Consider the following 24,944-nt stretch of genomic DNA (forward strand, 5'->3'; position numbering starts at 1 on the left):
GGGAAAACAGTACACCTCTCTGAACAGTGTCTGGGAGGCTGTGGTTGCTGCTGCACGCAATGTTGATGGTGAACAGATCAAAACACTGACAGAATCCATGGATGGCAGGCTTTTGAGTGTCCTTGCAAAGAAAGGTGGCTATATTGGTCACTGATTTGTTTTTGTTTTGTTTTTGAATGTCAGAAATGTATATTTGTGAATGTTGAGATGTTATATTGGTTTCACTGGTAAAAATAAATAATTGAAATGGGTATATACAGTACAACTCCAAAAATCCGGACTGCTTGGGGATTTGTCCAGTCCGTATTTTTGGATTTTCCGGATTCTCAGACATCAATGCTAAAATACAGTACCTTGTAAATAATAAAGGAGATGTGTTAATTTTTTTAATTTTTTTTAATGCAGTAACTAATGCAGTAACTAAATAATGAACAAATTGCCTAGAATAGAGTACAGTACTGTACACATGCATATGTACATTCCTTTCTGTTGCAGGTATTTCTTCGGTACATGCTGAACTGCTTGTTCACCGAATGCTAACACCTGCTACACCTGGTGATCCGCTTGTGAACTGAGCTTCTGCGATGCAGGATGGCTATTAGCAGATGTTTCCTCTGTTTTAAAAGATAAAAAGAGATGTTTTTTTAGTAAATACTGCACTGTGTAAGGCGTTTCATTTTTACAGTATTAAAATAAAGTACAGTACTGTACCTGCATATGACATGTTTTCTTCTTCCTGCTGTGCAAGGTGATCTGTTTGTGGATTGAGTGTTGTGAGTGTTTGCTGCTGCAGTTGATTGGTAGTTTGGATGGCAGATGCTTCTGTTGTTTTTTGTAAATATCTTCGTATGTCACATTGTCTGCGACTTTGTAATTTCTTTGTGATAAAATTATTTTGCACCATGTGCACTTGCATGACGTCTTGGAGTGTAAAGCTATGGTTTTGTTCCACAAATTTCACAATGGTTTCCATGCATTTTTCAGCAGTAGCCCAAGATACCTTTTCAGTTTCAAGTCTGTCATCTTCTTCATCAGATTTTTCAGAAGTGTGCTCCTCTGTCTGATCTGGATTTGTGATGCTGTCAATGATTTCTTGATCAGTAAAAGTGGCTGCAATCTCAACATCATCTTCAATGCATATCCACTCTTCTAGGTCCTCTTCATTAAGTTTGCATAGAGGGTTGTCTTCCTGGGCTAATTTGACAGATTGCATGAGTTCATTCACTTCAGATGCTCTCTGCTCTACAAGGAACCCTTCAAGATCTTCATTTTCCTCACACTCTAGCTCTCCATGCATCACATTTGGCCATAACTTTCGCCAAGCTCTTAAAAGAGTTACAGGCTTGACTGTGTTCCATGCAGTTACAAGAGAAAACACTGCATCTTTTATTGTAAAGCTACGTTGAAATTCTATAGAATCAACATCCTTGTTTAACATTTTCATCATAAAGTCATTTTTATAATGGCATTTGAAGTTCCTAATGACTCCTTGGTCCATGGGCTGAATTAGTGATGTAACATTTGGTGGCAAGTAAGATGCAAAAATATTTCCACAATCAGACACTAATTTTGATTCATGGGGGTGAGCCCTACAGTTGTCAAGAAGCAGCAAGCACTTTGTGTTAGCAGGTTTTCCCAAATTTGTTAGGTTCTGGCGGACTGATGGAATAAAATCATTAACAAACCAATCTTGAAAAATGTCTTTGTCCATCCAAGCATTTTTTTGAGCTTTATAAGTCACAGGGAGGTGCAAAATTCCTTTAAATGCCCGTGGGCGCTTATATTTGCCAATCACCAGAAGCTTGATTTTATGCTGTCCAGAAGCATTAGCACAGGTGAGGACAGTAAGTCTTTCTTTATTCATCTTAAAACCTTTAGCATTTCGTTCTTGGTTTCCAGCCAGAGTTTTAGTGGGCAGACATTTCCAGAAAACACCTGTTTCATCTGCATTGTAAATTTGATCAGGTGTGAGATCATAGTCAATGACAATTTTTTCAAATGTTGCACTATAATCTGCTGCAGCATGTGTATCAGCTGACTGCCTTTCTCCAACAACATTTAGCTGTCTAATACCATGACGCATTTTAAAATTCCTAAGCCACCCACTGCTAAAGTTACATTCAGAATCAATGTTCATTTGCTCCTTAAAAGATTTTGCTTTGGTGATAAGCATTGGCCCAGAAATTGCCATACCTTCTGATCGTTTAATCAAAAACCATTCATGCAAAACCTTATCAAGATTTTCTAACTTTGGCTTATGTAAACTTTTTCTTTCTGCAATTTTGTTGTAAGGCTCAGATGAGGCTGTAAACTGTAGAATTTTATTTTTGGCATTTTTTATATCATAAATGGTAGACTTTCCAATGTCATATGTTTCCATTAGAACAGAAACACTAACCCCTGATTCAAGTTTTTTGATGATTTCAAGTTTGTCACTCAATTTTAGAGTGTTTCTCCTACGCTTCTGTTTATCCACTTTAGGAGACATTGGTGGTACAGTACTGTATAACGGTACTGTGCAGTGTAAAGATGCTAAATACCTGCACAGGTACCGGTCATGTACTAGTTGTGGAGCTCAGATTTCACTTTTTGCCGCACCCGCACTGAAATTTGCATGCGCTTTGAGAAACCAACACCCGGAAGTTGTGATCGCGCCGGAGTCCGGATTCTCGGGTTGTCCGGATTTCCGGGGTCCGGATTTTTGGAGTTGTACTGTATTTGTTTTTTGTTAAGTTGCCTAATAATTATGCACAGTAATAGTCACCTGCAAACACAGATATCCCCCTAAAATAGCTAAAACTAAAAACAAACTAAAAACTACTTCCAAAAATATTCAGCTTTGATATTAATGAGTTTTTTGGGTTCATTGAGAACATGGTTGTTGTTCAATAATAAAATTAATCCTCAAAAATACAACTTGCCTAATAATTCTGCACTCCCTGTATGTATATTTATATATATAATGTTTTTTGTACAATATATATGTATACCTATACATACACCAGTTTGGGGTCACTTAGGCATTTCCTTATTTTCCATGAAAACATACATTAAAAGTTTTAATAGGAAATAAAATCATTGACAAGGTTAGAAATAATGAATTTTAAGTGAAATAATAATTGTGTGCTTTAAACTTTGCTTTGTCAAAGAATCCTCCATGTGCAGCAATTACAGCCTTGCAGACCTTTGGAATTCTAGCTGTCAATTTATTAAAGTAATCTGAAGAGATTTCATCCAATGCTTCCTGAAGCACCTCCCACTAGTTGGATTGGCTTGATAGGCACTGCTTAAGTACTACACTGTCAAGTTGCTCCCACAACAGCTCAATAGGTTTGAAATCTGGTTTGAAATCTGGTGACTGTGCTGGCCACTGGATTAATATATTTTATTATAATATGTTATAAGTGTAAAAATTAACAAGAGCTCTGAAGCCGTGATATCCTGACGCAAGTTAAATTTAATTGCGCTCACATGAACGTGGTTACTTTCAACTTGTAATAAGTGTGCTACTTCTGATGCAAGCAAACACCTGCAGTAAACCCCTTATCGCTCACTTGCAACTGTTAGCGCACACCACTCGTAATTTAGCCCACAATCAAGATGATTGACAGGCCTGCAAGTGGATGATTGGGCACCAGTGAGCAGGGGTTGGCATTGCACAAGCATTTCTGGTGAAATGTTTGTGCAATGCTAATTACAGTGATAAATAGCAAACATGATTTGCTTCAGCGAATCATGTCCGCTTGACAATTGATAAATGGAGCTCAAAGTCATTAAATCAGTTTTACACAGCTACATAGTAGATACATTAAAGATTTTATTTAGATGATTGATGAGTGTATATTAGAAACGGACACCTCTGAGTCACTGTAGCATAAAGGAGTTGTTCTAAAAAAATTAACTTATATTCTTCGATCTGTAAAAAAAACAAAACATAATAATAATACTATTACTATAAAGAACATGTAAACGTTTTATATTAAAGCTAAAAAAAACACTGAAAAAAATAAAATGAATGAGCTAAATATAAACATTGTTATCAAGCTTTTGAATCTGTATATTCACATTAAACAGAAAACACATTTTCCTTTATAGTGTCATGGAAAACTAAGTAATGGTCAATTTATAAATGTCAGTTACTGCTTGAAGGACATACATACATACAGTAACTTTAATTAAAATGTCCCATTTCACATATGACATTTCTTTATAAAACAATGCTGTCTGGTTGATCGTGTTCCAAATTTTACATTCAATAGAAAAATGTTCATAAATAATTTATTAAACTGTCTTTTATTTTCACATAACTTTGTGATTGATTCCAGCATATACAGTGTATATTGACTGATAAAAATCTCTGCTTTGGTGCCTTATCTAACCAAGGAAGAGTAATTTTAATGAAACATAAAGTGCCAATTTTTTTTTTTTTAGCAATGGGCCACCAAGGGCTTTTCAGTTGTTTCACACATGAAATACACATGATCCTTATATACAAGATCATCTTGTGAGGATTGTGGAATAAAATAAGTAACACATGATATTTCTCCAGATGTTTACATTGGGGATTTGATGAATAATTTTCTTTGCAATGCTGAGTCTTGGTTAAATGTAAATCAAAAGTTTTAGGTGTTATATGGAGAGAGTTATGGTATCTGTAGGCAATCTTTATCAAACAGATCTGCATAGGAATAAAAAAAGGGACCACAGTGTAACAGACATCTCAAAACCACCAGAGGAAAATATATTATTGGAATTTAAATCAGGAATATACTGTATATATAAAAAAATAGTATAAATCACAGGCCAAAAAGGTTTATCACAACATTTTATACCTACCTGATAGAGAAATATTAACGTCATAACTGTATCTAGAAATACTGGCAGATTGATTAATACTTTTTTATGCAGGTCAGAATGAAAATAATGAAGACATAAAACTGCCAGAAACATGGTCACTTTGTGAAATGTGTAGAGTGATATAGTGCAGTCATACAAGCTGATCCTAGATAGTTAAGTTTTAAACTTATAAAGAAGTTCCCAGAATAAATAAGTCTACAAATTCCCAAATTATTCAGAGGAGAATAATAAGATCTCATACCACATAACAAATTAATGTTACTATATTTTCCCTTTTTGAGCTTCTACTAATTTATCTTACTATTTTTTCAGAATTGAAATACACAAATGTATATTTTTATACTGATTGATACTTTCAAGTTGTTTTAGTTTTATTAATTTGCTCAAAGGGATCTCAAATGCAAAATGGAATTCCTCTGAAATTGTTTAATAATGTAGTAAAACAACTTGCAATTTTCTTTTATCTGCCTCTCCTGTAATTTAATTGTTAGTGTTGTAGTCAAGCCAAGAATGTAGTACATTCTATGGATATCAAAACCTAAACAAGAGTGATTGTTTGATCAGTGTAGGAGCCCATGTATTTATGTACCTGGAATGTTTAACATTGCAAAATGTTGCTAATAGGTCTTTTAGGTCTTTATCTCTGTAGTATATATATATATATATATATATATATATATATATATATATATATATATATATATATATATATATATATACACACACAGACACACACACACATACATACAAGATTGTGGCAAACAATACACTGGACGCACTATATGTAAATTACACACCTGTTGAACATCTGTGTAATGTTAAGAGCTTGTTTTTTTAAACAGAGTGTATCTCTCCACTATACTTCTTATCATCAAGGAGACCATAAGGTGCTCAAAGTTAGAACATAATCCTCACAGCCCCTTGTATAACAGATTAGTACATTTATCACCACCTCCATCCTCATTTTTTCTAATTTACACTACACATTTTTGATTTGCTGTGGTTATTTCATCATTAAATCTTCCATACCATTCTTAGATTGCTCATACACACAGACTTCTAGGAATATACACAACTCTCCTTAAATCAGATATTTAATCTCTATTTTCCACAATTCCCTGTCCCCTTACAATTTAACACTGCATATTGTTACACAGCTTTCATTCTTTTTACATCACTTCTATTTTGTAGTTTAAAAAAAACACTTTTAGTCTAAGCTAGCATTATCATCATCGTGTTATCACAGACACTTTCCCTTTACCTTCTTTATATCGGTGCGCAACTACAAATCCTATTCAGTTTGGGCACTTCAGGCTCTTACAGGACATATCCTATTTTCCAACATTAGCTTCAACATGCTAATTCCACATATGAGTGATTATTATTACAAATCACTGCACAAGGTTTCATATTCCGTTACAGACAACAGGAGTTTTATCTTCATACATAGATTACTTATACATAGATCGATCATAATATCATAACCAGTATTCCCTCTAAGTCTAGTTTTGTGTGCAGCTCAGCAGTGAAACAGTTAATGAGAGAGTACAAGGCAAAAAAGAAGTCCAAAAAGCCTTAATGTTAGAAAAGTTAAAACACATCGAACTTTATTAGAATATAAAGTTAAAAACACACAAGAGATAGTAAAAATAATCCATTGGCCGGCCAAAAAAGATTGTCTGACCGGTTTCGGTGTTAGAACACTGTACTCATAGACTTATATTCTAATAAAGTTTGATGTATTTTAACTTTTCTAACATTAAGGCTTTTTGGACTTCTATTTTGCCTTGTACTCTCAAGTGGACTCCAGGGATCCGCTCCACTTTTAAGCCTTAGTTGTGAATGCTAGTTTGTTCTTACTTCACAGCCGAGTTTCTGGCAAGCCGGGTAACGAAGTGACGTCAACGTCTGATTCTGCTTTGCTGTTTGGATTGGTGATGCCACAGTCATGTAATCAGATCACGTAAGATAGAGGATACGAGGAGGAAGTGTGGCATGTTGTTTCCCGGCCACTCGTTCCAGTCACATCTATCCTGAATCCGGACCATAGGACTTTCAAGTTCCATTGCGAGAGTGGGCAATTGTAGCTCCCTTGATACTACATTTTTTTGTGTTCCTGAACTGGGGACTGACACGCCGATACCAGAGAGCGGGCGGTCAGTTTAAAGCAACCAGATCATCTCTCAGAGCTTTCCTGTTTGGTGTGCGATTCACACACTGGTTATGGATTGAAGCTGTGGAGTTATTTGTGAATATCCTGGGGTGGCCGAATTCATTGATAACCTGTTGATAAACTATCACTTTAGTCTAACCCACGGAGCAAGTCATTATCATTTCACAGTATTTTAGAACTGACGTAACTTTATTTCTAAATTGTGACCGACATTTACTGTCCACTTCTATTTTGTTCATCTTTTCTAAAGTTAATAAGAGATCCATGCCTTGCAGCCTGCATTGTGCAGTGTTTGCTAATTGAAGGGTGCGATTCCCTAGTTAACTATTTCACTGCTGGGCCGCACACAAAACTGGTCTTAGAGGGAACATTGATCATAACAGTCACAAATCACCTCTTGTTCTTGCCTTCCTTTTTTTCCCTTCCACAGATAGAATCAGATTACAAGTGGAGCACTATTTAACGCTTCAGCTTGAGTGCTAACTCCGCTTGAAGTAAGCTTTTTGCGCGTGTTGGAAGCAGTCGTATTACAAGTTGAAAGTACATTTTTTTCACTTGTATGCTAACCCAATGTGCGTTAAATGCTGAACTTAGAATATTGTGCGCTATAAAGTATTCTCCCATAGAAGTCAGTAGAACAAAAAAAAGTGGGGAAAAACTAACATTCTGCTTGCGCACAAACATGATTGCATATGCTCAAGTACGCTACCCTGAGATGAAAATATATGATTATATATAGGTATAGATATATGCAGATATATAAAGGGATATCTATGTATAAATACATAGAACATAGTCTGCTGTGTGCAGAACATTGAAATGTGAAACATTTACAGTAAATACACAGTATAACGCTTTATTAAATATGAATATTGCATAAATATGCTTTTTTTCATGTTTTCATCTACTTAACTGCAAATGGCTTCAATGCACTTATATATATATATATATATATATATATATATATATATATATATATATATATATATATATATATATATATATATATATATATATATATATATATATATAAAAAACAGAAAAAACAAAGCGCACTCCTAGGGAACCTTTTATCAAATCCTTTTACTGGTGAACGTTTTCGGACATATCACGTCCGTCCTCAGACCAAAAAAGACATTACATGTTACTTACCCCAACCCTCTTAAATGTGTTAAACAATTAGTGAGACCGGCCGGACCTGCACGCTCTCCCGAGTAGCTCCGCCCCCGGCGGGTGACGTCATCAGCCCGGGCAACGTGAGTCCGGTCTGAACAATAATATACACAGTGCACCCTTAAAAATAAAAATAAAACAAAAAATGGGCATGAAATAAACAAATTAATGCATAATGGTTTACAAAGGAAACTAAGTAATGGAGGACTATTGATTGCCTGTGTAAGTGTGCCACAAGCGGTTGTCATAGCAACCGTTACTAACAAAACTTGCTGGGCACAAAACACTAAGACAGCCAATAATAACTCCTCACAAAATGCTGCAATATTCAATTATACTAGAGCTATATACAAAAGGGGGAGAATTGCAGATGTTAAATTAAGAGTATACTTTTATAACCTATCATTAAGCACCGCTTATAAATAGAAAGGGGAGCACTCAGCAGTCACATGACTCAGTATAGGCCAATACAAATAGAGCCCAGAGCCAAATGTACACCAAACGAAATAAAGGCAATATCACTATATACTTATCTTAAGGCAATCTACCTGAGAAAGAAGGATCAGTTAGACATAGCATATGTGCATACTCTTGCTAAGAATGAGCATAAAAGGCAAACAACCAAAAAACATCTAAGCTACACTGGATAAATTACATGAATAAAAATAATAAATTAACATTGGACTAAAAAATAACAAAATATATTGTAACATATGTAGGTCCTATTATTACTAGCATGCATGCCAGAAAAATTATGCACAAACTCTGCAAAAAATATATATGCATTCAAGACTATTCAATTGCTAAGGTCAAAAAATGAAAATAAAAACAAAAGTAAAGAATAAAAATAATAAAAATAAAAATAAATATAGAAATTAAAATAAAAAAATTTTTTGGATTGTAACTCTCATTGTTATTTATTTATTAATGGAGCGGTGGACTCTCCATATGTCAGTTCTCTGTATATCCCCCTCATAGGGCAGTTGCACCTAGGCTTAGTGGTGAAGAGACCCTGTCACAGGAATGCCTGCCAATCCAAATGGGTGTTTAAGCCTTTGGGTACTAATGTCTGAAGATGGTATGTCCATCTTGCCTCCTTCTGCAGCAATATTGTGTCTCGGTCGCCTCCCCTGGACAATGGTGGCACGTGATCTATTATAGTGTATTTCAAATCTGATACCCTGTGCTGTAACTGTTGGAAATGTCTAGCAACAGGTTGCTCTGTATTGCCATGCTTAAGTGCAGATCTGATTGCCGATCGGTGGTTTGCCATACGTGTACGCAGGTCATCCACCGTCTTTCCAACATAATATAGGCCACACGGGCAATGAAGTAGATAGACTATGTGTGTAGTCGTACACATAAGCCTATATTTGTGTTTGAATATTTTTCTCTTGTAAGGATGTGTGAAAGAGGAACCAGTAATTAGCCCTCCACAAGTTGTACAGCCCAAACACCTGTAGACTCCAGGTTTATTCGTATCAAGCCATGTGCACTTTTTGTATGCTTGTTGTGGATCAGTCTTGACTAGGTGGTCCCTCAAGGATCTTGCCCTTTTGTAGCCTAATCTAGGTGGAGGTGAGTTCAGAAGGGGCAGTGTATTGTCACTACTAATAATGTCCCAATTTTTCTTAATCGCTAATGCCATACCATTTTTGTCACCCGTATATGTGGTGACAAAAGTCATCCTGTTTTCTTCATTTTTTGGTGTTCTCCTATTGTCTTCTAGTACCATCTCACATTGTTTCCTGAGTAACTTGGTCGGATATTGGCGGGCTTCAAAACGATTTTTCATTTCTAAAAGCTGGCCCAGCTTGTTATCCTCTTCTGAATTGATCCTAGTCACTCTCTGTAATTGGGATTTCGGGAGTGCCCTTTTTAGAGCTGGTGGGTGACAGCTTGTAAAATGTAACAAAGCGTTACGGTCCGTCTCTTTACGGAACAAAGTACTTTCCAGCCTGTTGTCTCCCTTATATAGCCTTACATCTAGAAAGTCAATCTGGTGTTGATCAAATGTCATTTTAAATTGTAAGGCCTCGTTAGCTGAATTCAATTGTATAAACCAGTCCTCTAATTGGGCAACGTTACCACTCCAAATCAGAAAGAGGTCATCTATATATCGTTTGAAGACCTTTATGTGTTCATTTCTGAATAGATCTGTCCCAAAGTCTTCAAAAGAGGCCATAAACAGATTCGCGTACGAAGGGGCCACATTGGACCCCATCGCCGTTCCCATTAACTGAAGATAGAATTTACTTTCAAACCTGAAATAGTTCTTGCTTAGACAAAGATCTAACAGATACAGTAAAAGTTCGGCTGGTGGTCCCACATAGGGGTATCTGGCCAACTGTATAGAGACTGCCTGCATCCCCTGCTGATGAGGAATAACTGTGTATAACGATGTTACGTCCAAAGTAACCAGTAGATCTGTTGGCTGAATGTTATCCATGGTCTTCAATAATGATAGTAGAGAGGCTGAGTCTTTTAAATATGATGGCATATTAGTAACCATGGGTTGTAGGAAGTGATCCACAAACGTGGCCAAAGGTTGTAAAAGTGAGCCTATTGCTGACACAATAGGCCTCCCAGGTGGTTTTACTAACCGTTTGTGTATCTTTGGGAGGGTGTAGAGCACAGGAATTCTAGGGTGATCCACAGTAAGATATGCCACAGTTGTTTTATCTAATACATTCTGTGTATACACCATGTGTAGAAATTCATCAATTTGCTTTTTGAAGATCATTGTAGGATCCTGTGATAACTGTTTATACGTCTTGCCATCCCCCAGTTGTGACAAGATTTCTTCTCTATATTCTCCATAGTTTTGTAAAACTATCGCTCCACCTTTATCCGCTTCACGAATGATTAAGTTCTTGTCCGCAGTGAGGGACCTTAAGGCAGCCCATTCAGACCTGGAAAAATTATTAAATGTCTCATTTTGATGATCATTGACTGATTGTTCCATCTCCTTCATACTCAATCTCATATATGTATTAATGCTTGAGTTTGTGGATTGAGGAGTATATTTGGACTTCCTACTAAAGAGGGTACGTTCTTCACGGTTTGTATGGAACTTTTCTTTTAACAATAATTGTCTCTGAAATTTTTTTGAGTCAATGTATAAATCAAAAGGATCTGTTCTGATGGTGGGAATAAAAGTGAGGCCCTTGTTCAAAACCTGAGTCTCCATAACAGTCAGATTGTGATCACTAAGATTGACCACAATATCCTTTTCCATTATCTTGCTGGCATCAGAGGTGGTTTTCTCCTTGTATCCGCCTCTCCGGATTTTTGCTCTTTTCCTGCCAAGTTTTTTGACCTAGTAGTCACACCACTAGATTGCTCCAATTGTCCACTTGTGCTTGCAATTGCCTCACCTTCTGAACCTGATCCGGAGCCTGAGCTCTCCACTGTTGTCAGATCTCTGGGTTTCCGATATCTCTGACGTCTTGCTCTGTATTGATGTTGTCTTTGTCGTTCCTGTGCTGGTAACAACCATAAATATACTCGTTTGTCACGATAGTCATTTGTGACAGCATCCAGTTTTTTGTTTTTAAACTCAATCAGATCCCCCTCATATTTCTTTATCTGATTCTCCAATTTTTGTAACCAATCTTCCGTACTATCAATAGATAGTTTTTGGAGATGTAATTCCTCATATGCAGAAATTTCTATTTTTAATGCTGTTAGTAATCTACCCACCTCTTGAATCACTAAAAGAATTATATCCAAGGAGCACTTATTTTCAATTTTGCACCACTTATCGCAAAAAATGGGGTTATTTCTACCAATCGTAGGTATATTCTTTACTCTAAAACCTCTTGGTATATAGCCCCTGCGATGATATTCTGATAGGTATGTGCCATGTAGATTTAAATCTTTCTCTTTTTGTTTCAATTTCAGTAGGTGTGAGTAGATGTGTGACGGCTTTTCAATTGTTTGACTTCTAGTAAAAGAAGTGAATCTGATTAGGTCAGCATCCCTTTCTGAAAATTGGAAAGTGCTGGCTCCAGGTATAATGTCCCCTTCAATAGCTGTGGCAGTATCTGGAGTTTCATCAGTGTCCAGCATAATCAAGCCCAAACAGTAATAAAACCCAAGTGGTGATGTGAAAATATAAAAACAACAAATACTAACAAGTCTCTTTAATTGGATGAGGGTGAATTTCCTTCAAGGGCTGGGTGCAAAGAAAATAATAATATAAATTCAAAGCAGATTGCACTCCACGCTATCCAATATTCCAATACCCTGGGTGCTGCAAAATTGGCATACAAAACAGAAAAAACAAAGCGCACTCCTAGGGAACCTTTTATCAAATCCTTTTACTGGTGAACGTTTTCGGACATATCACGTCCGTCCTCAGACCAAAAAAGACATTACATGTTACTTACCCCAACCCTCTTAAATGTGTTAAACAATTAGTGAGACCGGCCGGACCTGCACGCTCTCCCGAGTAGCTCCGCCCCCGGCGGGTGACGTCATCAGCCCGGGCAACGTGAGTCCGGTCTGAACAATAATATACACAGTGCACCCTTAAAAATAAAAATAAAACAAAAAATGGGCATGAAATAAACAAATTAATGCATAATGGTTTACAAAGGAAACTAAGTAATGGAGGACTATTGATTGCCTGTGTAAGTGTGCCACAAGCGGTTGTCATAGCAACCGTTACTAACAAAACTTGCTGGGCACAAAACACTAAGACAGCCAATAATAACTCCTCACAAAATGCTGCAATATTCAATTATACTAGAGCTATATACAAAAGGGGGAGAATTGCAGATGTTAAATTAAGAGTATACTTTTATAACCTATCATTAAGCACCGCTTATAAATAGAAAGGGGAGCACTCAGCAGTCACATGACTCAGTATAGGCCAATACAAATAGAGCCCAGAGCCAAATGTACACCAAACGAAATAAAGGCAATATCACTATATACTTATCTTAAGGCAATCTACCTGAGAAAGAAGGATCAGTTAGACATAGCATATGTGCATACTCTTGCTAAGAATGAGCATAAAAGGCAAACAACCAAAAAACATCTAAGCTACACTGGATAAATTACATGAATAAAAATAATAAATTAACATTGGACTAAAAAATAACAAAATATATTGTAACATATGTAGGTCCTATTATTACTAGCATGCATGCCAGAAAAATTATGCACAAACTCTGCAAAAAATATATATGCATTCAAGACTATTCAATTGCTAAGGTCAAAAAATGAAAATAAAAACAAAAGTAAAGAATAAAAATAATAAAAATAAAAATAAATATAGAAATTAAAATAAAAAAATTTTTTGGATTGTAACTCTCATTGTTATTTATTTATTAATGGAGCGGTGGACTCTCCATATGTCAGTTCTCTGTATATCCCCCTCATAGGGCAGTTGCACCTAGGCTTAGTGGTGAAGAGACCCTGTCACAGGAATGCCTGCCAATCCAAATGGGTGTTTAAGCCTTTGGGTACTAATGTCTGAAGATGGTATGTCCATCTTGCCTCCTTCTGCAGCAATATTGTGTCTCGGTCGCCTCCCCTGGACAATGGTGGCACGTGATCTATTATAGTGTATTTCAAATCTGATACCCTGTGCTGTAACTGTTGGAAATGTCTAGCAACAGGTTGCTCTGTATTGCCATGCTTAAGTGCAGATCTGATTGCCGATCGGTGGTTTCACCACTCTTCACCACTAAGCCTAGGTGCAACTGCCCTATGAGGGGGATATACAGAGAACTGACATATGGAGAGTCCACCGCTCCATTAATAAATAAATAACAATGAGAGTTACAATCCAAAAAATTTTTTTATTTTAATTTCTATATTTATTTTTATTTTTATTATTTTTATTCTTTACTTTTGTTTTTATTTTCATTTTTTGACCTTAGCAATTGAATAGTCTTGAATGCATATATATTTTTTGCAGAGTTTGTGCATAATTTTTCTGGCATGCATGCTAGTAATAATAGGACCTACATATGTTACAATATATTTTGTTATTTTTTAGTCCAATGTTAATTTATTATTTTTATTCATGTAATTTATCCAGTGTAGCTTAGATGTTTTTTGGTTGTTTGCCTTTTATGCTCATTCTTAGCAAGAGTATGCACATATGCTATGTCTAACTGATCCTTCTTTCTCAGGTAGATTGCCTTAAGATAAGTATATAGTGATATTGCCTTTATTTCGTTTGGTGTACATTTGGCTCTGGGCTCTATTTGTATTGGCCTATACTGAGTCATGTGACTGCTGAGTGCTCCCCTTTCTATTTATAAGCGGTGCTTAATGATAGGTTATAAAAGTATACTCTTAATTTAACATCTGCAATTCTCCCCCTTTTGTATATAGCTCTAGTATAATTGAATATTGCAGCATTTTGTGAGGAGTTATTATTGGCTGTCTTAGTGTTTTGTGCCCAGCAAGTTTTGTTAGTAACGGTTGCTATGACAACCGCTTGTGGCACACTTACACAGGCAATCAATAGTCCTCCATTACTTAGTTTCCTTTGTAAACCATTATGCATTAATTTGTTTATTTCATGCCCATTTTTTGTTTTATTTTTATTTTTAAGGGTGCACTGTGTATATTATTGTTCAGACCGGACTCACGTTGCCCGGGCTGATGACGTCACCCGCCGGGGGCGGAGCTACTCGGGAGAGCGTGCAGGTCCGGCCGGTCTCACTAATTGTTTAACACATTTAAGAGGGTTGGGGTAAGTAACATGTAATGTCTTTTTTGGTCTGAGGACGGACGTGATATGTCCGAAAACGTTCACCAGTAAAAGGATTTGATAAAAGGTTCCCTAGGAGTGCGCTTTGTTTTTTCTGTTTTGTATGCCAATTTTGCAGCACCCAGGGTATTGGAATATTGGATAGCGTGGAGTGCAATCTGCTTTGAATTTATATATATATATATATATATATATATATATATATATATATATATATATATATATATATATATATATATAAAAAGAAAGAAAAAAACAATAGACCACTATTTTATCTAGCAACGGGTATTTTACTGCAATAAAATAACTTCAACAGGATCAAATCAGCAGTACATGATACAATAGCCAAATACTGTTAAATAAAATGTCCAGCAAAATCAAATTCTCAGTTCGTGGCCAAAGAGCAGATATAAATGAAGGTGTGCAACATGCACTAAGTGCCTTCCTTTTAATGCTGTATGGTTCCACTGAATGCGTGCAACATGCACTAAGTGCCTTCCTTTGAATGCTCTATGGTTCCACTGAAGGCGTGCAACATGCACTAAGTGCATTCCTTTGAATGCTGTATGTTCCTGTTAAGTTACCAGAAAAGTGGTTGGATTCCCTTCAACTACTTGTTTCCCACAATACCTTGAAACAGGCTGACTAGGCGGTCCTGTTGGTATCAAAGATGGGCTACACCAGATTTCAGTGCTGTAAGTCTTACGAAGATATAAAGGTATGAACTTTTTATTTTACTACAAGAAAATTACCTATGGGAATATGGATTACAAATGTTAGGGGGAAACGGGAAACCTGAGAAGAGACTGACTAAACCTCTGTGGATGGCTGATACATTCAGGTCCTTAACTGGCACACACAATATTGTTGGATTGAAATAATACAGAGTAACTAAATATGTAACAAATTTAGAAACAGCATCTTTCTATTCGAAACATTTATATCTGCTCCTTGGCCACCAACTGAGAAATTGATTTTACTGGACATGTTATTTAACAGTATTTGGCTATTGTATCATGTACTGCTGATTTGATCCTGTTGAAGTTATTTTATTGCAGTAAAATACCTGTTGCTAGATAAAATAGTGATCTATCATTCTTTTCTTTATATATCTTTCATAATACCACTATCCTGCACTGTCTGCAGTGGATTTTTAAATAAACGCTGCTTTCAAATGATACTGCTATCTATGTATATATTTAAAATAATATATATATAATTATATATGTATATATATATATATATATATATATATATATACCATTGGTGCTGATATAACAATATATATATATATATATATATATATATATATATATACATATACATATTTAGACATGTATATGTATCTATCTCAATGTTAAAGCCCTTTATTATCTTTGAGCCCTTATAACTTTTTTGTGCAATATTTTGTTTTTAATAATTTTATTAGATAGTGTTATTATGAGTGTAGCTGTACCTTGTAATGTAATTTGATGTATTTTATGACACTTTTTGTTTTGCGAAACATTTAACCAGTGCTATGAGGAAGCGGTAATCCTTCCAGCTTAAATTGCAATTACACACAAGTGATTGCGTTTACTTTCAACCTGTAAAACGAGTGGTAAACACCCGCGATAAACCCCTTTACAATTGTGCATAACTTTGAACGCACCACTCATAATCTGAGCCTTTACAATTAATTATTATTACTAATTACTTCACAAGGTTCCATATTCCTTTACAGACATCTTCATACAGAGAAAATGTATACACAATTAACATTATCATCAAATACGCACATCACCTCTTGTTTCTTCAATTTTATTTTCCTCTCTCTGGGCTAGTGTTGTCATCACAGTGCTGTTATTACACAAACCTTTTTTTCACCTTCCTTTGATTACATCCACACCAGTGCACAACAACCTAACCATTAACATCCAGACACTGCAAGGTTTTTACAAACATTAGATTTAATACATAACATTATTTTCACATATAATGGTTGATTATTATTTGAAATCACTACACAAGATTTAATTTCCCTTTGTAGACATAAGCAGTATTATTTTTATACATAGATCATTTTTGCATATATTGATCCATACGTCACTTTTCACATTATTATCACATACAAAATTATTCATTTTTTAGATTAAAGGGACAGTCAAGTCCAAAAAAAAAAACTTTCATGATTTAAATAGGGTATGCAATTTTAAACAACTTCCCAATTTACTTTTATCACCAATTTTGCTTTGTTCTCTTGGTATTCTTAGTTGAAAGCTAAAACTAGGAGGTTCATATGCTAATTTCTTAGACCTTGAAGACTGCCTCTAATCTGAATACATTTTGACCACTAGAGGGCATTAGTTCACATGTTTCATATAGATAACATTGAGCTCATGTACGTAAACTGACCTAGGACTGAGCACTGATTGGCTAAACTGCATGTCTGTCAAAAGAACTGAAATAAGTGGGCAGTCAGCAGAAGCTTAGATAAAAGATAATTACAGAGGTAAAAAGTATATTAATATAACTGTGTTGGTTATGCAAAACTGGGGAATGGGTAATAAAGGGATTATCTTTCTTTTTAAACAACAAAAATTCTGGTGTTGACTGTCCCTTTAACATTTTTTGTATATATTGTTTCTATTTCTATTTATACCATTTTTTTTTTTCTATTCTCTTTAGATTTTGTCTGTATAACCCATACAAATTTGATGTAAACATTTGCCTTAAAGAAAGATTTTGTGTAACATTGTGAATTACACCAGATGATTTCAATTGAGCATTGTATAAAGGAGCACATGTGTTTCAATCAGACTATGCCAGAGGAAACAGCTCATTCTGAGCCGAGAAACTGGTTGAATTTCTGTTTTTAAGATTGCAATTGCTTTTTAATATAATTGATATTTTTGAACAATAAAATGTATTTTTATAAAATTGGAACACATTCTTTTTGAAGCTCCTTACAGTGTTTCTCAAGCTTGATACTATTTTCCAATTAACTCTTTACACAGGACAGAGTCACTAAAATAGGACGGATTCACTCTGTGAAAGATCAGCTATCCAGAGGCAGAGATCACATGATCAGACTGGAGAGAGATAAACAAGTCACAGCCTAGAAAGAATAGCAGTGTCATGCTATTGGTGACAGCCAGCTAGATGCTTTAAGATTGCTGCTTTGTTAGCACTGATTCAAACTTAGGGCTCAACCAAATGTGAGTGTCCCATTTTGTTTTTCTTCTGTTAATATATTCTTGAAGTGTGGTTAGGATGTGAGGCACCCTCTTGTTTGTTGTTAACATTTACATTTATCTTTTATGATTATAGAGCTCTAAGTCCGCCAAATAGTATTTATTTTCCTTTTGGATTTGTCTGGGAAAAAATGCAGCTGCAGACCCTTCCCCAGCTACCACAGGAGCCCCAAGAACATCAGTGGATGGCAATCTGTTTTGATTGTTTGGGTCACAACCTTTAGCGTTAGTGTTACCCAAACATTATGTGTCACAATCAACATAAAAATGTAGCAGTACCACCACCATTGCTATGCATAATGGCACTGTGGCAAAACCGCTGGATGTGTTTGTCCATGGCCTCCTCCACTTCCTCCACAGATCTGAGCACTTTGACTTCCCTCCCTACCCCTGAGAATGCTGGTTGGCTAGAAAAAGTCACAGGCGTCCACTGACAGGCTGAGAGAAATTAAAATTTAAAAGAAAATTATCAACTAGATTACGAGTTTTGAGCGCTATAGGGATTTTAACGACTGCCACAATAGCGGCGTTATTTCACCTCCCTATAGCGCTGCTATTACAAGTTTTAAAAAAGCAGGCTTGTGCAGGCAATATGGTTGCATTGAGCTCTATACCGTACCGAAATCAAGCGCTGCTTGATTTCCCCATAGACATCAATGGGGAGAGCCGGCAAAAAAACAACAACAACTGTGATCGTGGAATGAAAAGCTCCATAACGCAGTCCCATTGATGTCTATGAGGAAAGCAAAAGTTAAGTTTAATAACTAACACCCTAACATAAACCCCTGAGTCTAAACACCCCTAATCGCCGCCACCTACATACATTTATTAACCCCTAATCTGCCTCCCCCAACATCGCCACCACCTACATAATGTTATTAACCCCTAATCTGCAGCCCCCGATAACGCCGCCACCTACATACAGTTATTAACCCCTAATCTGCCACCCCCAACATTGCCGCCACCTGCGTAAAACTATTAACCCCTAATCTGTCGCTCCCGATGTCGCTGCCACTATACTAAAGTTATTAACCCCTAAACCTCTGCCCTCCCACATCACTACCACTAAATAAATCCATTAACCCCTAAACCTAACCCTAACCCTAATGTAACCCTAAGTCTAACACCTCCTAACTTTAACATAATTAAAATACAGCTAAACTAAAGTTAAATAATAACTATTTTAAACTAAATACAAACTTACCTGTAAAATAAAACCTAAGCTAGCTACAATATAACTAATAGTTATATTGTAGCTAGCTTAGGTTTTATTTTTATTTCACAGGTAAGTTTGTATTTATTTTAACAAGGTAGACTAGTTAGTAAATAGTTATGAACTATTTAATAACTACCTAGTTAAAATAAATAAAAAAAGCCCCCCCAAAATAAAAAAGCCATAGCCTACAATAAACTACCAATGGCTCTCAAAAGGGCCTTTTGTGGGGCATTGCCCCAAAGAAATCAGCTCTTTTACCTGTTAAAAAAATACAAACACCCCCAACAGTAAAACCCACGACCCACCAACCAACCCACCAAATAAAAAACCTATATAAAATAACCTAAGCTCCCCATAGCCCTGAGTGTAATTGTGTTCTACAAATCTCTCTATTTTTCTATTTTCCTTGGCATTACAGGTATACCTAGAAACCATATATGGTGATACACAGGGTTCTATAATCCAATGTAGAGGGGCCCTTAATAATTGGAAAACATAACTAATAATCGGCCAGATTACGAGTTTTGCATTATGAGTGGCTCGGTAATAACTTGCAAGTTATTTCCACCGCTCACCTTTAATAGCGCTGCTATTACAAGTTTGCAAAAAACTGCATTTGTGGGCAATATGGCAGCTCCATACCGCACACAAATAAAAGGCACTGCTTTGAGCTGCTTTTACATGCTCATGCATGATTTCCCCATAAACATCAATGGGTAGAGCCGGCTAAAAATAAGCCTAACACTTGCAATAGCGGAGCGTAAAGCTCCGTAACGCAGTCCCATTGATTCCTATGGGGAAAGAAAATGTATGTTTAAACCTAACACCTTAACATAAACCCTGAGTCTAAACACCCCTAATCTGGGGTGAAATCCTATTGGCTGATTGGAACAGCCAATAGAATGCAAGCTCAATCCTATTGGCTGATTACATCAGCCAATAGGATTTTTTACCCTTTAATTCTGATTGGCTGAGAGAATTCTATCAGTGAATCAGAATTCAAGGAACGCCACCTTGGATGACGTCATTTAAAGGAAACTTTATTCTTCAAGACCCGTTGAAAAAAGAGTATGCTCTGCGCCGGATGTCTTGAAGATGGAGCCGCTCTGCCTCGGAAGGATGAAAATAGATGATGCCGCCTGGATGAAGAGTTCTGCCTGTCTGGAGGATGACTTCTTGCCACTTGGATGAAGACTTCTCCCGGCTTCGTTGAGGACTTCTTGCCGCTTGGATGAGGTCTTCTCTCAGCTAGATGAGGATGAATGTCCGGTCTTCAAAAACTGTAAGTGGATCTTCAGGGGTTAGTGTTAGTTTTTTTTTAAGGGTTTATTGGGTGGGTTTTATTTTTAGATTAGGGACTTTGGGCAACGTAAAAGAGCTAAATGCCCTTTTAAGGGCAATGCCCATCCAAATGCCCTTTTCAGGGCAATGGGGAGCTTAGGTTTTTTAGGTAGTTTTTTTTGGGGGGTTGGTTGTGTGGATGGTGGGTTTTACTGTTGGGGGGTTGTTTGTATTATTTTTTACAGGTAAAAGAGCTGATTTCTTTGGGTTTCTTCTAAGGGCCATTGGCAGTTTAGTGTAGGCTAGGTTTTTTTTATTTTAGGGGGGCTTTTTTATTTTGATAGGGCTATTAGATTAGGTGTAATTAGTTAATTATGTAATTATATTAAAGTTAGGGGTGTTAGGGTTAAGGTTAGGCTTAGGGTTAGGTTTAGGGGTTAATATATTTATTTAGTGTTAGTGATGTGGGAGGCCAGAGGTTTAGGGGTTTATAACTTTAGTATAGTGGTGGCGGTGACATTGGGGATGGCAGATTAGGGGTTAATAAGTGTAGGTGGGTGGCGGCGATATTGGGGGCGGCAGATTAGGGGTTAATAAGTGTAGGTAGGTGTTGGCGATGTCGGGAGCGGCAGATTAGGGGTTAATAAGTGTAATGTAGGTGTCGGTGATGTTGGGGCGGCAGATTAGGGTTTATGTTAGGGTGTTAGGTTTAAACATAAAATTTCTTTCTCCATAGGAATCATATTAAATATTTGATCATTTCTTTTTTATTTTGTATAATTTAGTGTTTATTATTTTTTGTAATTTAGATAAATGTGTTTAATTTATTTAATTTTAGTGTAATGTTAGGTTTAAGTGTAAGACAGGTTAGGTTTTATTTTACAGGTAAGTTTGTTTTAACTAGGTAACTAGTAAATAGTAAATAACTATTTACTAACTAGTTTACCTAGTTAAAATAAATACAAACTTACCTGTGAAATAAAAATAAAACCTAAGATAGCTAGTTATATTGTAGCTAGCTTAGGTTTTATTTCAAAGGTAAGTATGTATTTAGTTTTAAATAGGAATTATTTAGGTAATAATAGTAATTTGTATTTAGATTTATTTTAATTATATTAAAGTTAGGGGTGTTAGGGTTAGACTTAGGGTTAGGTTTAGGGGTTAATATATTTATTTAGTGTTAGTGAGGAGGCCAGAGGTTTATGGGTTAATAATTTTAGGATAGTGGCGGCGACATTGGGGACAGCCGATTAGGGGTTAATAAGTGTAGTTAGCTGGCGGCGATTTTGGGGGCAGCAGATTAGGGGTTAATAACAGTAATGTAGGTTGCGGTGATGTTAGGGACAGCAGATTAGGGGTTAATAAGTGTATGTAGGTGGCGATGACATTGGGGGCAGCAGATTAGGGGTTAATAATATTTAACTAGTATTTGTGATGCGGGAGTGTGGCGGTTTAGGGGTAATATGTTTATTATAGTGGCGGTGATGACAGGAGCAGCAGATTAGGGGTTAATAAGTTTATTTTAGTGTTTGCGATAGGGGAGTGCCTTGGTTTAAGGGTTAATAGGTAGTTTATGGGTGTTAGTGTACTTTGTAACACTTAAGTTATGAGTTTTATGCTACAGCTTTGTAACGTAAAACCCATAACTACTGACTTTCAGTTTACGGTACAGATCTTGTAGTTATGGGTTGTACCGCTGACTTTTTGGCCGGACAGGCAAACTCGTAATACCGGCGCTGTGGAAGTCCCATTGAAAAAGGACTTTTTAAAAAGTGCGGTAGTTACGTTATGTGACTGCCAAAAAAGTGTGCGGTACAGCTATACCTACAAGACACGTAATAGCATGGGAGATTATTAAAAACACACTGGGTTACTATTGGTATATAGTGAGATTATTAGTGCAAAAAGATGTGCACTGAGATTGATGACTTGACAATTAGACTAGCTTATGTGGGGGAGCCAAGTATGCTTGATACTAAGGGCTACAACATATTGACTGTAAGGAAAATTGTATACAAATTGCATACTTGGCTATATATATATATATATATATATATATATATATATATATATATATATATATATATATATATATAGGTATAGATATGCAGAGATTTATATAGGAATATATATTTATAAACACGTAGAACATATTCTGCTATGTGCAAAACATTGGAATGTGAAATACAGTAAATACACAGTATAACACTTTATTAAAAATCTATATTGCATACATATGTTTTTACATGTTTTCATCTACTTAACTGCAAAGGGCTCCAATGCACTTCTATATATGTCTATATATGTGTACATATGTATTTATGTGTTTATACACATCTGTAAATACATATATACACATATTTATACATAAATACATATGTACACACACACACACACACATATATATATATATATATATATCCACCAAATGTAGAAATAAAAGTCTTGTGAGAGACAGAGCATTAAATCATTGCGGTAGATTTATTCAAATATACAAACAGGTGAACACCACTCCACACACACCTCTCAGCCACATCCGACGCGTTTCCTGCCGCTAAACGGCACCCTGACGAAGTGCCGTTTAGCGGCAGGAAACGCGTCGGATGTGGCTGAGAGGTGTGTGTGGAGTGGTGTTCACCTGTTTGTATATTTGAATAAATCTACCGCAATGATTTAATGCTCTGTCTCTCACAAGACTTTTATTTCTACATATGGTAGATATTGGTAAAGAATTGCAGCATTTGGAGGTTGCTGCGAAGGAAATTCAAGTCACAGGTTTTCCACAGGTAACGCTGTCCGGTGAAACGGATTGTAACATTCATTCCGCCATCTTGCACGAGTGAGGCTGGATAACAGTGAGTAACCAAGTTTGTCCATTGTTTATTTTTGAGAAGGCTACTTCGAAAATTTTCACAACTTCTGTATACTAAGAGTGATACAAGATTCTATACCTGCAATGAGAAGTGTGATTGTATACCTAAAGACAAACTTTGTCGTTTTCTACCTGATGCACTTGCATAATACTTGTGAATAACCAAAGTGGAATATCCTGTGCAGTGGTTTCTAGTCCTGTCAATATACCTGCTATATATACACTGTTAGAGATTGACAGTGTTATACCCTAATACGTATCATAAAATTAGCTAATGGTATTGGAATATATTTGTCCGTGGTTAACTACGCAGTGTGCATGAGTTTGTATGTTTATATATATATATATATATATATATATATATATACAGGTGGCCCTCGTTTTACAACGGTTCAATTTACACCTTTTCAGAATAGCAACCTTTTTTTCTAGTCATGTGACTACTATTGAAAAGCATTAAGAAGCAGTGCATTTATTAAAATAGCCAGTAGGTGGAGCTGTCCGCTTGTGTTGCAGCAAAGCCAAGCAAGCTGAAATTAATCAGTTTAACCAGACCTGAGCTATCGAGCAGATTTCAAAGGAACAAGATCTTCTTGTCTATAACTCAGTACAGGTTGGAATGCATAGAAAGAACTGTTTGCAGAAAAATGCAAGTGAAGTCTGTGTTGTGTGATTATTTTATTAGGTTTATAATGCAGGTTAAGAAATTTTTTTGTTCATTTAATTATATATTCTGTGTTGTGTGATTATTTTATTAGGTTTATAATGCTGCCTAGCATTTAAAGTCTTCATTTCAAAGCTTTAAAATTAATGTATTAGGTGTTACTTATGACAATTTTGAGAGGTGCCTGGAACCTATCTCCCTCACTTCCCATTGACTTACATTATAAACTGGGTTTCAATTTACAACGGTTTCGATTTACAACCATTCCCTCTGGAACCTAACCCCGGCGTAAACTGAGGGCTACCTACATATACATCTTTAGACATGTATATAACTCTGTGTTAAAGCCCCTTGCCTGCCCTTTTCTTTTCTAACACCTGAGACCTCATATGCTTGAGCCCTCATGACTTTTTTTGTGCAATATTTTTTATTATATGGTGTTATTATGAGTGTAACTGTACTTCTACGTGTATTTTTGATGTGTTTTGTGACACTAACCAGAGATCTGAGGTCGAGCTAACCAGACGCGCATTAACTTCAATTCTGCTCAAGCAATTGCTTTTACTTTCAACTTGTAATACAAGTGAAAAACCCACCTTGCTCAAAAAAGCCAAGATAAACCACTTATTGTAACTGGTAATGCACCACTCATAATTTTCCCATAAATAGATATATAGGTAACTGGGAACCACTACCATAAGAATTTTTTCGAAATAGGTAAAATAATGCATTTTTATTTTAA

General features: G+C 36.1%; 1 protein-coding gene across 1 annotated transcript; it reads right to left on the reverse strand.

Annotated features, from left to right (window-relative positions):
• Positions 1-546: 546 nt before the first annotated feature.
• On the reverse strand, positions 547-2,554 carry LOC128661700 (jerky protein homolog). The gene is made up of 2 exons (XM_053715925.1): positions 712-2,554; positions 547-614 (listed from the first exon to the last, which is right to left on the reverse strand). The coding sequence occupies exons 1-2, from the start codon at positions 2,486-2,488 to the stop codon at positions 547-549; spliced, it is 1,845 nt and encodes a 614-aa protein (XP_053571900.1). The 5' UTR covers positions 2,489-2,554.
• Positions 2,555-24,944: the final 22,390 nt, after the last annotated feature.

Source organism: Bombina bombina, chromosome 5 (genome assembly GCF_027579735.1).
Source record: "Bombina bombina isolate aBomBom1 chromosome 5, aBomBom1.pri, whole genome shotgun sequence".
In the NCBI taxonomy this organism is placed as follows: Eukaryota; Metazoa; Chordata; class Amphibia; order Anura; family Bombinatoridae; genus Bombina; species Bombina bombina.

Excerpts from the sequence above, each read along its gene's own strand:
- LOC128661700 (XM_053715925.1), bottom strand. The coding sequence starts at position 2,488 with ATGTCTCCTAAAGTGGATAAACAGAAGCGTAGGAGAAACACTCTAAAA. Across the intron at positions 615-711 it reads AGAAAACATGTCATATGCAG|AGGAAACATCTGCTAATAGC; the intron begins GTACAGTACTGT and ends CTTTTAAAACAG.